The sequence below is a fragment of the Lepidochelys olivacea genome, assembly GCF_965140295.1.
Source record: "Lepidochelys olivacea isolate rLepOli2 genome assembly, chromosome: 2".
NCBI classification, from domain to species: Eukaryota; Metazoa; Chordata; order Testudines; family Cheloniidae; genus Lepidochelys; species Lepidochelys olivacea.
Window position 1 is genome coordinate 2,636,833 of NC_140412.1, and position 12,706 is coordinate 2,649,538.

At 68.9% G+C, this 12,706-nt stretch overlaps 1 protein-coding gene across 2 annotated transcripts; it reads right to left on the reverse strand.

Annotated features, from left to right (window-relative positions):
• Positions 1-615: 615 nt before the first annotated feature.
• On the reverse strand, positions 616-10,037 carry LOC311516048 (cytochrome P450 11B, mitochondrial-like). 2 transcript variants are annotated; one of them, XM_084619673.1, is made up of 9 exons: positions 9,762-10,037; positions 8,041-8,196; positions 7,333-7,532; positions 6,445-6,648; positions 5,112-5,266; positions 3,689-3,855; positions 3,097-3,175; positions 1,955-2,146; positions 616-1,332 (listed from the first exon to the last, which is right to left on the reverse strand). In XM_084619673.1, the coding sequence occupies exons 1-9, from the start codon at positions 10,013-10,015 to the stop codon at positions 1,219-1,221; spliced, it is 1,521 nt and encodes a 506-aa protein (XP_084475799.1). In that variant the 5' UTR covers positions 10,016-10,037; the 3' UTR covers positions 616-1,218. The 2 variants fall into 2 exon arrangements, with proteins under 2 accessions (XP_084475799.1, XP_084475800.1); XM_084619674.1 differs by lacking the exon at positions 1,955-2,146.
• Positions 10,038-12,706: the final 2,669 nt, after the last annotated feature.

Here is a 12,706-nt window from a genome sequence, read left to right on the forward strand (position 1 = left end):
CTGTGGGTGGGTCTCAGCAACCCCCCACCCACCCCTGCCAGGCCCCTCTCTCTGCTAGAGGGTCACACCACAGCAGGGCTCGTGGCAGGTCAGATCTGAGTCCTCAGCCCTGCTGTTCTCGCCCGGAGCTCTGCCCGCTTGCCTAGCCCTGAAAGTCCTGGGTGCGAATGAGCTTTTCGTGGCATCATGACAGCACCTCCTGCAGGCAGCAAAATCCCAGGACTCAAGATCAGTTATTGAGAGCCGCTGATGCTGTAACACGGTCTTCCCCTGGCTGCTCGGAGGGGACACCCCTTCCCCCCGACATGCAGGCTGGGGGAGCTGCTATCTGATCCCCTCCATCTCCCACCCCACCCCACCTCCCCTGCACCTCCCCCTGCCCCCCACCTCCCCTGCAGCCCCAAAACCTCCCTCCCACTCCCCACCTCCCCCTGCTCCCCACCTCCCCTGCAGCCCCCAGCCTCCCACTTGCACCCAACATCTCCTGCACCCCGTAAATCCGCATCTTCCTCCCCTCACTTTCCCCATCCCCCTTTCCCAGGGTCTCTGCTGCTCCTCACAGTCTCTGTGTCCCGTTGCCAGTGGCACAGCTTCACCTCATACAGAAGCATGGGAGATGGCAGCCATCTTTATTAAGGGCAGCCTCCCTCCCACATCTCGCTGGGTTCAGACCCATTGACATGAAGTGGGAGATGGCCACTTATTTGAATAAGAGAAATTTGGGAGCTGGCACCTCTGCCCCCTCCTCTCCCAACAGAGCCTGCCTCCTTCTCCTGCCCCGTCCCATGGCTTTATGGTTCCACGCTGCTGGTGGGGTCTCCTGCGAGTGCTGTGTCTCTCCCAGGGAAGGAGACCCCTTTCCCCTGTCAGCAGATGGGCAAAGGGGGACTAGATGCCCTTAGGACAGAGGTGGCTGAACTGTGGCCCCTGGCCACCCTCCTCCCACACCATGTAGCCCATAGAGACTACAAATCCCCGCGTGTGGCTGAGATCCAGGGGCAGGCCCACAGGCTCTCTGGTCTGCACCTACTTCTCTGTTACAAGGTGGGGTGGCTGTTCTCTGTACCAGGCTGCCCCGGCACGTTTGGGAGGTGGGGGGCTGCCAGCTAGATGCCCTGCCTGGGAGAGGGGTCCTGCTTCCCCCCACTGCTGGATTCCTCCTTCCCTCCCCCACGCCCAGGGTGGGGAAGGAGCAGGCGGGGAGCCAGGGCGAGGGGCTCAGTCGATGGGCCGAAACGTGAGCAGAGGCGGCTTCTCCGGCATGAGGATGAAGCCGAAGACGGTTTTAATATCTGCCTTGGACACGGTGTCGATCCGGAAGTTCCGCAGGACCTGAAAGGAGACGGGCAGCTGGTGACACACCGGAGCAGCTTGGGCTGGGATCTGGCCGGCTAGCCTGAGCCACAGCCGGGGCGGGCTGGGCTGCTGTGCGTGGGGATGGGAGACCCAGACGCTGCAGGCCGTGGGGCTGGGACGGGGGCGTGCAGGGGCATTTACTGGCTTGTTTCTGCCGGTCTCTCCTGCCGGTGTCTGAAAAGGCCACGTGGCCGGCTCGGTCCCGGGCAGATGGAACGAGAAGAAGTCAAGCTCCTAAATAACCTGACTTCTGACGGAGGAGGAGCAGAGCAGAGCCCTGGAACAGGTAAGGGGGCTGGGAGTCAGGACTGAGGTACATAGTGCGGAGCTGAGGGGAGCCCAGGGCCGGGATAGCAGGGGACAGCAGGCTGGGGTTGAGGGACGGTGGCCGAGCTGTGTGGGAAGGTCACAGAGTCTTACAAAAACTCTCTCATTTTCTTGAAGTACCAACAAACAAGTTGAGTTGTGTGAAGTTTGGCCAACGTACAGTGAGAGGCCCCTGACCTCGGGCCAGCCCCAGGCCTGCCCCCAGGCCGCCCGGCTCTGCGGCTCTCACCAGAGCCCTGGCACCTCTCCCCAGAGCTGCTCCCCGACTCACATGCATGAGGAACAGCATCATTTCGGTCTCTGCCAAGCGGCGGCCGATGCATTGCCGAGCCCCGAAGCCAAAGGCCAGGGCCTTGAAGCCGTTATCCTCCTTGCTCAGCCAGCGCAGGGGGTCGTAGCGCTCTGGGTTGCTGAACACCTCGGGGCTCCGGCCCATGGCATATAGCCCCACCTGGCACAGGGTCTGTGGGGCAGCAGAGGGGAGAGGAACGGACCTGGGTGGCCACTAGGCTCCACCAATCAGACGTAAGCTCACTTGCATCAGGAGAGCTGATTGGTTTACACCTCCATCATTGCAACAGCTGCTGCTTTGTCAAACAGAAGTCACGGGGTGACCTCGCCCCCCAGCCCACGGGCCCTTGAGGTCATGAGGCCTTTGGGGTTGGAGTTCTTTCATTTCCCTGCCACGTAGCAGTAAAACCCCAAAATGAGGGCAGCGGGGAGAGGGGGAGGGTAACTCGCCATGTGGCTGTTGTGGGAGCTTCCCCCCCCGGCCGTCACTCCCCCACTGGGCAGGGAAGGTAGATGGGGCTGTACTGATGGGTGGGGGCCAGGAGGGTAACAGAAGGCTGCACCCCAAGGGTACTGGCTTCCCTGGCAGAGAGAGCCCCCCGCTGACCCTGCCAGCCCTTCAGCTTGGCTCCGTCCACTTCCCCTGTGAAATATTGCTCGAGTCCCGAAAAAGTCAAAATTTAGGTTAAAAAAATTGGCAAAACATGAATAGTGGTTTTATCAAAATCCAGGATTTTTTGTGGCAAATCAGGAAATGCTGATGCCGAAGGGCTCCGTCCCTGCCGTACCCCATCACGCGGCAGTTCTGGTGCCCTGCTTCCTGTAGCGGCTGGTACCTGCGGCATCAGGGGGCAGAGTGAGAAGCCCATCATGTGCTGGGGCAGTTGTGCAGTGCTGTGGATGGGGCATGGGGTGTGATGCTCCCTTCCAGACCCCCCAGCCCTCTTCTAAGCACGGAGTAGGAGTTCCAGCTTTGTGATCTGCACGGGCGTCCGAGCAGCCGGCCTGACCCCCGGGCCAGTGAGTGTCCCCCCTTCCTGAGGGAGGGGCCAGCAGTGATGGGAAGAGGGCACCTCCCGGCTGCAGAGAATGGGGGTGGGGGGCAGAGGAGCAGGGACTCACCCCAGCTGGCACGCAGTAGTTCTGGAGCACCACGTCTTTGGTTGGGTAGCGCTGCACCGTTATGCCCACAGGGTAAAGCCTGCCAACAGAGCCGCACCGTCAGCTGCCTGTCCCCTGCGCCTCCCTCGTCGCCATCTAGACAGCTGGCCCGACGCTGCTCAGGGCAAATGGCCCCTCGGGGGAGCCCCGTGTCACTTCCGCTGCCCTTCATTCACCCACTACTGCTGCTGAGCTTTGAACCCCACGGACCCAGCGTTCCCTGCTTCTGGCTGCCCTCCTCATCCTGGATCATCCCCCAGCCATCTGTGCCCGGCAGTGTCTGCCCCGACCTGCCCACGCCCTCTCCCCACCTCGTGCCTGGCCAGACCCCACTGCTGTAGGGACCGCTTGGCCGGGCTGGCCCCCCAAGTCCTGCGCCCGGAGAGTCACGTTCCCAGCACTCCCTGGGCGGGCGTTTCAGCCCCAGACCCAGTGCCTGGCATGATGGAGAAGTTGCCCTTGGAGTCCTGGGCAGCAGAGCCCACCCTCCTTTCCCCCACCCCTCCAGGGGCAGCTCCCCATGGGCCCCGGAGGCTGTGCCCTTGGCCCTCACCTCAGTGTCTCCTTGAGGGTGCTTTTGAGCAGGGGCATGGAGTTCAGCACCTTGGAGAGCTCCCTTGGGCCCTGCGACTCGGCCTCGGCGATCTCCTGGCGAATGGCCGTCTGGACGCTGGGGTTGCGGGCCAGCTCGAAGAGGGTGAAGAGCAGTGGCATGGCGGTCTGGGCCAGAGGGGACAGTCAGAGCCAGCCCACCCCCATGCCTCACCTGGGGGTGCAGCGGGCTGGGCACAACCACAGGGGGGTCTCACTGGCCGGCCCCAGGGGCCCATGCGGGAGGGGCCCAGTTGCCTTGGCCAACCCCCTATTATCAGCCACTGAAACATCCCCAGCCTTGTCGGTCTCAGTTGTGTTCTCTGAGATGCAGCCTCAACCTTCCTCGGCTCTGTCCCCCTGCCCCATTCTCGGCACCCTAGGCCTGCTCCCCCCTGAATCACCCCGCTCCCTCCATGGGGTTCAACCCCCTTGGTCACAACAGACCCATTCACGTAGGTGCTTCCCCCTGGCCCCTCCAGCTCTCCCCTGAGCATTCTCCAGCGTGGCTACCTCCTTGCAGGATCCAGGTGCCCTGAGTCGGGGGGGGACCTCGCAGAGCCCCACCAAGGGGAGCTCTCTGCCTATGCAACCCCACAACATGCTGTGCCACTTTGCTGAATCAGGGTCTGTTTGCTGCCCCCTTGGTCCCTCAGCTGTTCCTGCTCCCTTGCACTGGGGGTCTGGTTCACCCCCCGCCCATAAGTATTAGCTGCAGGTCTCTGGCCTGAGCCTAGTATTGTTCCCCAAGTCGGTCTCCGGTTTCTCCAGGGCCCCCAGGAGCATTTCTCGGTCCTGTGGATTTAGTCACTGAGGGGCTGCTTAGCAGGCTGCTCGGGAGGGTCTTGAGCAGGCCCAACCCAGGGCTGAGCCCTGCCATGCCCACCTCAATGCAGCCCTGGCAGCGCCCTCGCCAAGCTGATTGGGAAGGACGTCAGTGCCATTCTCTCCCATGAGGAGAGCTCCCATACCTGAGTGGGGATGAAGCCAACAGGGCCCCATGGGGATTGAACTGGGAGCTACAGGGAGCACTAGAGACCCAGAGGAGTCAATAAGGAACAAGTTCCTGTCCACAGCAGGTCAGGAACCCCATAGAGTCCTGTGGCAGGGAGAGAATTCCCCACTCGGTTCCACAGGGACCTTTCCCATCAGGATCCCAGGCTGGCCCCTGGCTGGCCCAAGTGGGTGCCCCGTAGCTCAGGGGCAGCTGGCTGCAGCTGTGAGCACAGACACCCCAGGAGCTCTGAGCCGCGGCCCAGGCCAGCGAAGGCCCAGCGCTCTGGGAGGATGGGCTGGGCTGCCCGCGATCCCGAACCACGTCGCTGCCAGGGAGCTGGCCTGGGGCTGCAGCCAGCCTGCCAGAGGGGAGGGTGCCAGGTACTCACCGTGTCCACGCCACCTGCTGTGAACTCAGTGATGTTGGCCTTGATGGAGTCCAGCGGCAGCTCCGCCTGCATGAGCAGCTCCGCCATGATCCCCGAGTACTTCCGGGGCTGCCCCAGGCAGAACTCCTGGTAGATGTTCTGGATACACTTATCAGCTGGGGGATGAGCACGGGTCAGTTAGCGACTCCTCCCAGCTGGGGACGCGCAGTCAGGGTCACAATCCCCCCTCAGCCCCAGGGCAGGAAACAAACCAGAGCCCCAGGTGCCAGGGGAGCAGAGCAGGCAGGGACCATCCTCCGGAGCCTCAGAAACCCTGAGGAAAATGAGGCCTTCCCCACTTTAGAGAAGAGGAACTGAGAGGGCAAGTGTCCAGAATCCCACAACTGCAAAGCTCCAGACAGAACCCAGGAGTCCTGGCTCCCAGCGCCCCCCTAACCATCTCCCAGAACCAGGAATGGAACCCAGGAGTCCTGGCTCCCAGCTCCCCCAGCCATCTCCCAGAGCCAGGAATGGAACCCAGGAGTCCTGGCTCCCAGCGCCCCCCAAACCATCTCCCAGAACGAGGAATGGAATCCAGGAGTCCTGGCTCCCAGCTCCCCACAGCCATCTCCCAGAGCCAGGAATGGAACCCAGGAGTCCTGGCTCCCAGCGCCCCCCTAACTATCTCCCAGAACCAGGAATGGAACCCAGGAGTCCTGGCTCCCAGCTCCCCCCAGCCATCTCCCAGAGCCAGGAATGGAACCCAGGAGTCCTGGCTCCCAGCGCCCCCCAAACCATCTCCCAGAACCGGGAATGGAACCCAGGAGTCCTGGCTCAAACTCTGTGGCTCTCCCCACTGGCCGTTTCTGCCACAGGAAGGGGGAGGAAGAGTGTGGGGGAGCAAGGGGCCATGGGGAGTTTGCTAGAGGCAGTGACAGGCAAGCCCCACGGTGCTCCTGCAGGTGTGGGTCAGCCCGACTCAGGGGCGTGCTTGGACACGATCTTGCAGTTGTTTTACTGCTGGGAGCTGGTTATGTCTCAGGTGGGCAGACCCCAGGCAGACCCGCAAGGAAAATCCTGCATGCTGCAGGGAGCGCTGCGTGGGATTCTTTCATTGCCCCAGCATTGGGCACAGTGCCCCAGCCTGGCCCTGCGGGGGGACGGGGCTGTGTGGCCGGGGTGTGAGCTCATTGCTAAGAGGCGACCCTCCGACCTGTACCGTGTGTGGCTCTCAGGGAGGGGCCGGGCGTCCCTAGGAGAGCAGCCCCTGCTGCGGGGCCCGAGGCCTCTTGCAGGAGACCCCGCAGGGATGCCCCACTCCTTCGTACAGTGATGCCCCCCGCCCCCGACTCACCATGCTTGAAGATGGTGTCCCAGGCCTCGATGTGGTCCCTCCATAGCTTGGTGTTAACCCAACGCATGAGGCCCGGCGGGATGAAGAGCAGCGGCAAGGTGGTCCGCAGCATGGTCTCCACGGCGCTGATGAACCTCTGCGACTCCGCGTTGGGGCTTTCCTCCAGGAGCCCCAGCCGCTCCCCGTACAGGGCGTAGCTGCTTGCTGGCCGGAGGAGAGGGGAACCGTGAATGGATCTAATTGCAGCTCCCACTCAATCAGCATCTCCATGTACAGATCGGGAGCCGGGCGCAGCCTGCCCCCATGCACACAGCATGGCAGAGCCAGGAATTGAACCCAGGTGTCCTGGATCGGTGGTTAAGCACAAGGCCACCCCCACCTTCCCCTGATTGTCCCTCGGCTCCCTGCTACCGTGTTCAGGGCCCCTCCACACCAAAACCACATCTGAGAGCTGCGACCACAATGCTCCAGGGGGGCCGACCTGCCCTGGGTCACAAGGGGGCCGTGGACAGTTGTGTCCATCCGGCTGGGCTATGGGAGGCAGGCAGGAGGCCACCCTGCACAGATCTGCAGGCCCATGGCTGGGGCAGAGGAGAACTCAGCCCGACCTTTGCCGGGTGCGGGGCAGTTTGCTAGGAGTCCCTGGGCCTGGCTTGTCTAGATGGAGTAGGGTATGCAGAGCTCCTGAATGTGGTGCACTGGACCCAGCTTCGTCCTCACCAGCGAGCCTGGACCCCGGGACAAGCCAGGCAGAGCCTGGCAGGGGGCACCAGGGGCAACCCCACAGGGGCAGGGCTTTGCATGTCCCCCGTTGGCCACAGGGCCTTCCTCTGATGCCGTGACGACCAGGGCCGTGGGGCGAGGGCCTGGAGCCCCTCCTGCACCTACCCTCCAGGGTGAAGCGGAACAGGTCGCTGTAGAGGTCGATGGTGAGCGAGCGGCGCGTGTTCTTGCTGATGCGCCGGTGCATGAGGGTGACAAAGTCCTGGGCCACAGCGTTGAGGAAGGGCAGGAATTTCCGGGTGCCCGCAGGGCTGATCACCTCCTTGTTCAGGATCAGGCGGTCCGAGCGCCACTCCTCCCCATTCCTGGGGGCGGGAGAGCTGGTGAGCAACACTGCCCTCGCATCAGAACTGCCTGGGGTGTGTATCATCAACCCTGCACTGCCCTCAGCCTCAGGAGATTCCCCTTCAGTTCTAGGGGCAGGAAGGGCTGGGTGTGAGCGCTGAGCGCCTGGCCCCCACCATCTGCAGCAAAGGGGCACCCGTGGGAGCACAGTTAGACATGCCACCTGGCTCCAGGGAGCGGAGCGTCCCTGCGTGGCTGTGGCCCGTCACTGGCTCAGTTCTCACCTTAGCAGATCCTAGCTACCAGGCGATGCCCAGGGGGATGAAAGCTCCCCTGGGCCCAGCCTCCCCCTCCCCTCCCACTGTCCCCCAGGCCTCTCACCCCCTCTCGTCTCTCCCTGCCCCAGGCCTTGCCCCTGCCCTCCTCCCTGTCCTGCATTTCACGCCCTGCCCACCCCCCTCCCCAACTCCCTTCCCTCTGCCTTGCCTCCCATTCCCGCCTCCCGCCCAGCCGGGTGGCTGCCCTTACAGTAGGAAGATGCCACACTTGTGGTTGCGGAGCCGGCGGTGGGCGACCCAGGACTCGATGCCCATGCGCCGCGGGAAGATCCCCTCCGACTGGAAGAGCTGGGCCGCGTCTCGGGGCAGCAGCACATTGACGCAGTTGTAGGTGCCCACGGTCTCCCTGTGCGAAAGAGCCCAGGCCTCAGCTCGGCGCCCGCTGCCCGGCCCGGCGAGCCCAGCCTCAGCCCTGGCAGCGGGTGCTCCAAGGTCGCACCAGCCTGGGCCCCAGCTGCCCCACCCCCGCGAGCAGGGCCTTGGGGAGAAGAGAGGGTCACGCAGCCTCTCCCGAGGACCGAGGGGCCGGGGGCTGGGTACAGAGTCCTGGGCAGCTCTTCCCAGAGCCAGCCAGGGAGGGTTCAGGGCAGGAGGCCTTCGGGATTAAAAATCCAGCCATCAGGGATTCCCACCCCTCTCCCAGCTGCTGGTCCTGCCCCAGCCCCCGTGGGCACCAGCGGGGTTCACTCCCCAAGAGCTGGCACCTGCAGCTAACCCCGTTGCCAGGCTCAGCACCAGTCGCAGCCTGAGGCCCAGTGTGGGTTCCCCTGTGCTCCGGATCCATCGCTCCAGATGCAGCCCTGTTCCAGGGAGTCCCTCTCCCCTCAGGGGCCCATCACACTCCCCCATGGCCAGGCACTGGCTGGGCACCCGGCTGTGCTGGGATATGGCCTGGGTGGGGGGCCTCCCAAAGGGTAACCGAGTGGAGCAAGTCACTGTGACGGATTCCCCAAGGCTCCCTGGTGCCAGCAGCTGCTGAGCTGGGCTTGGTCCTGCTGCTTCTCCTGGAAATGTAGCTTCTACATGCAGACGGAGCCGGTGCCACCCAGAGCCCGTGGGCAAGTGCCATAGAGACAATCCTCTGCCAGCCCCTAGCACTTCCCATCCCATCACCCACCCTCTCCTTGCCTCTTCCCAAGCTATGGGCGTATCGCACAGGGCAAAGGATTCCCAGCACTGCTGGGTGCTCTGGTGTGGAAGCTGGGGCCAGTGCTCTCAGTCTCCTGACCGCAGCTGTGGCCAGCTCAGGCCCTGAAGCATGAGAGCTGATTGTCCCCCCTCTGGCCAGAGAGGGATGGTTGTGGAATTATCCTTTACAAAATATCCAGCCTGGGTGTCTGACTCTGATCTCCTGCTGCAGGGAGTTCCAGGGGTTGGCCCTGTCATGCCAGTGGCTCTAAACGGAACAGGGGCTGGCCCCTCTGGAGGGAAGTGCTGGGAGCCCCCCATCCCTGGGAACACCTCAGCCCGAGGGGGGTGGGCAACCCAGGAAAGCAGCTGTAGGCAAATGCAGCCCTGAACCCGGGGCACAGGTCGGTGGATGGAGCTTCGCCATCCCCAGTACCACGGAGCTGTCAGGCGCCTCCCACCGGCTCGGCTCTGTCCCCTCCAGCGGGGGCCGGTTCAGCAGCGGCCGGGTCGGATCCCTTGGCTCTGGGAGCAGCTCGGCCCGGGCAGGGCACCCTAGAGACCCCAGCAATGGGCTGATCCACCGTCTGGCCGCTCCCCACGGTGGGGGCTCACCCCCACACTCGCCTGACCAGCCCGCCTGGGGGCCCTGCCGGGCGGGCCCAGCTCCCCCTTCAAGGCGGGGAGGCGGCTGCTTGGTGCGGGACAAACCCGCGATCGGAGCCCAGCCCCGGGGCGCCGCGGAACCCAGGAGTCCGGCTGCCCGCCGGGCGGGGGCCGCACCTGTAGATGGGCCCGTAGCGCTGGAAGTTGCGCTGCATGACCAGGTGGAAGCGCTGGAAGCTGTTACTCCGCCAGAAGCGGAGGAGGTTGAGCCAGGCGTTGCGGCCGCTGCGCGGGATGGCTTCGTAGGGCAGCGGCCGGGCCGGGACCGGGGCCGGGGCCGGGGCCGTGGAGCTGCGGGCGGCCCCCGACGGGAGGCAGCGGGAGAGGCGGCGCTGGGCGGGCGGCTTCCAGAGCGGGCTCGGCGGGCCCATGGCCGAGCGCACGGAGCGGTCCGCGGGGTCGCTGCGCAGCCGGCGCCGGGCTCGCCCCTTAAATGCCCCGCGACGGGCCCGCCCCGCCCCGCAAGGACACGGCGGCGCCGAGCGCCAGGAACAGGCTGTGCCCGGCCCTGCCCGTCCCCCCCCGGCGCCCCTCGCCTGGCATCCCCCGGCCCTGCCCGGCCCCCCCCCGGCGCCCCTCGCCTGGCATCCCCCGGCCCTGCCCGGCCCCCCCCCGGCGCCCCTCGCCTGGCATCCCCCGGCCCTGCCCGTCCCCCCCCGGCGCCCCTCGCCTGGCATCCCCCGGCCCTGCCCGGCCCCCCCCCGGCGCCCCTCGCCTGGCATCCCCCGGCCCTGCCCGGCCCCCCCCCGGCGCCCCTCGCCTGGCATCCCCCGGCCCTGCCCGGCCCCCCCCGGCGCCCCTCGCTTGGCATCCCCCGGCCCTGCCCGTCCCCCCCCGGCGCCCCTCGCCTGGCATCCCCCGGCCCTGCCCGGCCCCCCCCCGGCGCCCCTCGCCTGGCATCCCCCGGCCCTGCCCGGCCCCCCCCGGCGCCCCTCGCCTGGCATCCCCCGGCCCTGCCCGTCCCCCCCCGGCGCCCCTCGCCTGGCATCCCCCGGCCCTGCCCGGCCCCCCCCGGCGCCCCTCGCCTGGCATCCCCCGGCCCTGCCCGGCCCCCCCCCGGCGCCCCTCGCCTGGCATCCCCCGGCCCTGCCCGTCCCCCCCCGGCGCCCCTCGCCTGGCATCCCCCGGCCCTGCCCGGCCCCCCCCGGCGCCCCTCGCCTGGCATCCCCCGGCCCTGCCCGGCCCCCCCCCGGCGCCCCTCCCCGGGCATCCCCCGGCCCTGCCCGTCCCCCCCCGGCGCCCCTCGCCTGGCATCCCCCGGCCCTGCCCGTCCCCCCCCGGCGCCCCTCGCCTGGCATCCCCCGGCCCTGCCCGTCCCCCCCCGGCGCCCCTCGCCTGGCATCCCCCGGCCCTGCCCGGCCCCCCCCCGGCGCCCCTCGCCTGGCATCCCCCGGCCCTGCCCGTCCCCCCCCGGCGCCCCTCCCCGGGCATCCCCCGGCCCTGCCCGTCCCCCCCCCGGCGCCCCTCGCCTGGCATCCCCCGGCCCTGCCCGGCCCCCCCCCGGCGCCCCTCGCCTGGCATCCCCCGGCCCTGCCTGGCATCCCCCGTCCCTCCTCTCCGGGCATCCCCCGGCCCTGCCCGGCCCCCCCCCGGCGCCCCTCGCCTGGCATCCCCCGGCCCTGCCCGGCCCCCCCCGTCCCTCCTCTCCGGGCATCCCCCGGCCCTGCCCGGCCCCCCCCCGGCGCCCCTCCCCGGGCATCCCTCGGCCCTGCCCGGCCCCCCCCCGGCGCCCCTCCCCGGGCATCCCCCGGCCCTGCCCGGCCCCCCCCCGGCGCCCCTCCCCGGGCATCCCCCGGCCCTGCCCGGCCCCCCCCCGGCGCCCCTCCCCGGGCATCCCCCGGCCCTGCCCGGCCCCCCCCCGGCGCCCCTCCCCGGGCATCCCCCGGCCCTGCCCGGCCCCCCCCCCGGCGCCCCTCCCCGGGCATCCCCCGGCCCTGCCCGGCCCCCCCCCCGGCGCCCCTCCCCGGGCATCCCCCGGCCCTGCCCGGCCCCCCCCCCGGCGCCCCTCCCCGGGCATCCCCCGGCCCTCCCCGGCCCCCCCCGGCGCCCCTCCCCGGGCATCCCCCGGCCCTGCCCGGCCCCCCCCGGCGCCCCTCCCCGGGCATCCCCCGGCCCTGCCCGGCCCCCCCCGTCCCTCCTCCCCGGGCATCCCCCGGCCCTGCCCGGCCCCCCCCCGGCGCCCCTCGCCTGGCATCCCCCGGCCCTGCCCGGCCCCCCCCCGGCCCTCCTCCCCGGGCATCCCCCGGCCCTGCCCGGCCCCCCCCCGGCGCCCCTCCCCGGGCATCCCCCGGCCCTGCCCGGCCCCCCCCCCGGCCCTCCTCCCCGGGCATCCCCCGGCCCTGCCCGGCCCCCCCCCGGCGCCCCTCGCCTGGCATCCCCCGGCCCTGCCCGGCCCCCCCCGTCCCTCCTCCCCGGGCATCCCCCGGCCCTGCCCGGCCCCCCTCGCCCGGCATCCCCCGGCCCTGCCCGTCCCCACCCCGTTCCTCCTCCCCGGGCATCCCCCGGCGCTGCCCGTCCCCCCTCGTCCCTCCTCCCCGGGCATCCCCCGGCCCTGCCCGGCCCCCCTCGTTCCTCCTCCCCGGGCATCCCCCGGCCCTGCCCGGCCCCCCTCGTTCCTCCTCCCCGGGCATCCCCCGGCCCTGCCCGTCCCCCCTCGTTCCTCCTCCCCGGGCATCCCCCGGCCCTGCCCGGCCCCCCTCGCCCGGCATCCCCCGACCCTGCCCGGCCCCCCCCGTCCCTCCTCCCCGGGCATCCCCCGGCCCTGCCCGGCCCCCCCCCCATCCCTCCTCTCCGGGCATCCCCCGGCCCTGCCCGTTCCCCGCCCCAGCATCCCCCGTCCCTGCCCATCCCATCCCCATCCCTCCTCCCCTGGCATCCCCCGGACCCTGCCCGTCCCCCCCCCGTCCCTCCTCCCCGGGCATCCCCCGTCCCTGCCCGTCCCCCCCCCATCCCTCCTCCCTGGGCATCCCCCGTCCCTGCCCGTCCCTCCTCCCCGGGCATCCCCCAGACCCTGCCCGTCCCCTGCCCCATCCCTCCTCGCCCAGCATCCCCCGGCCCTGCCC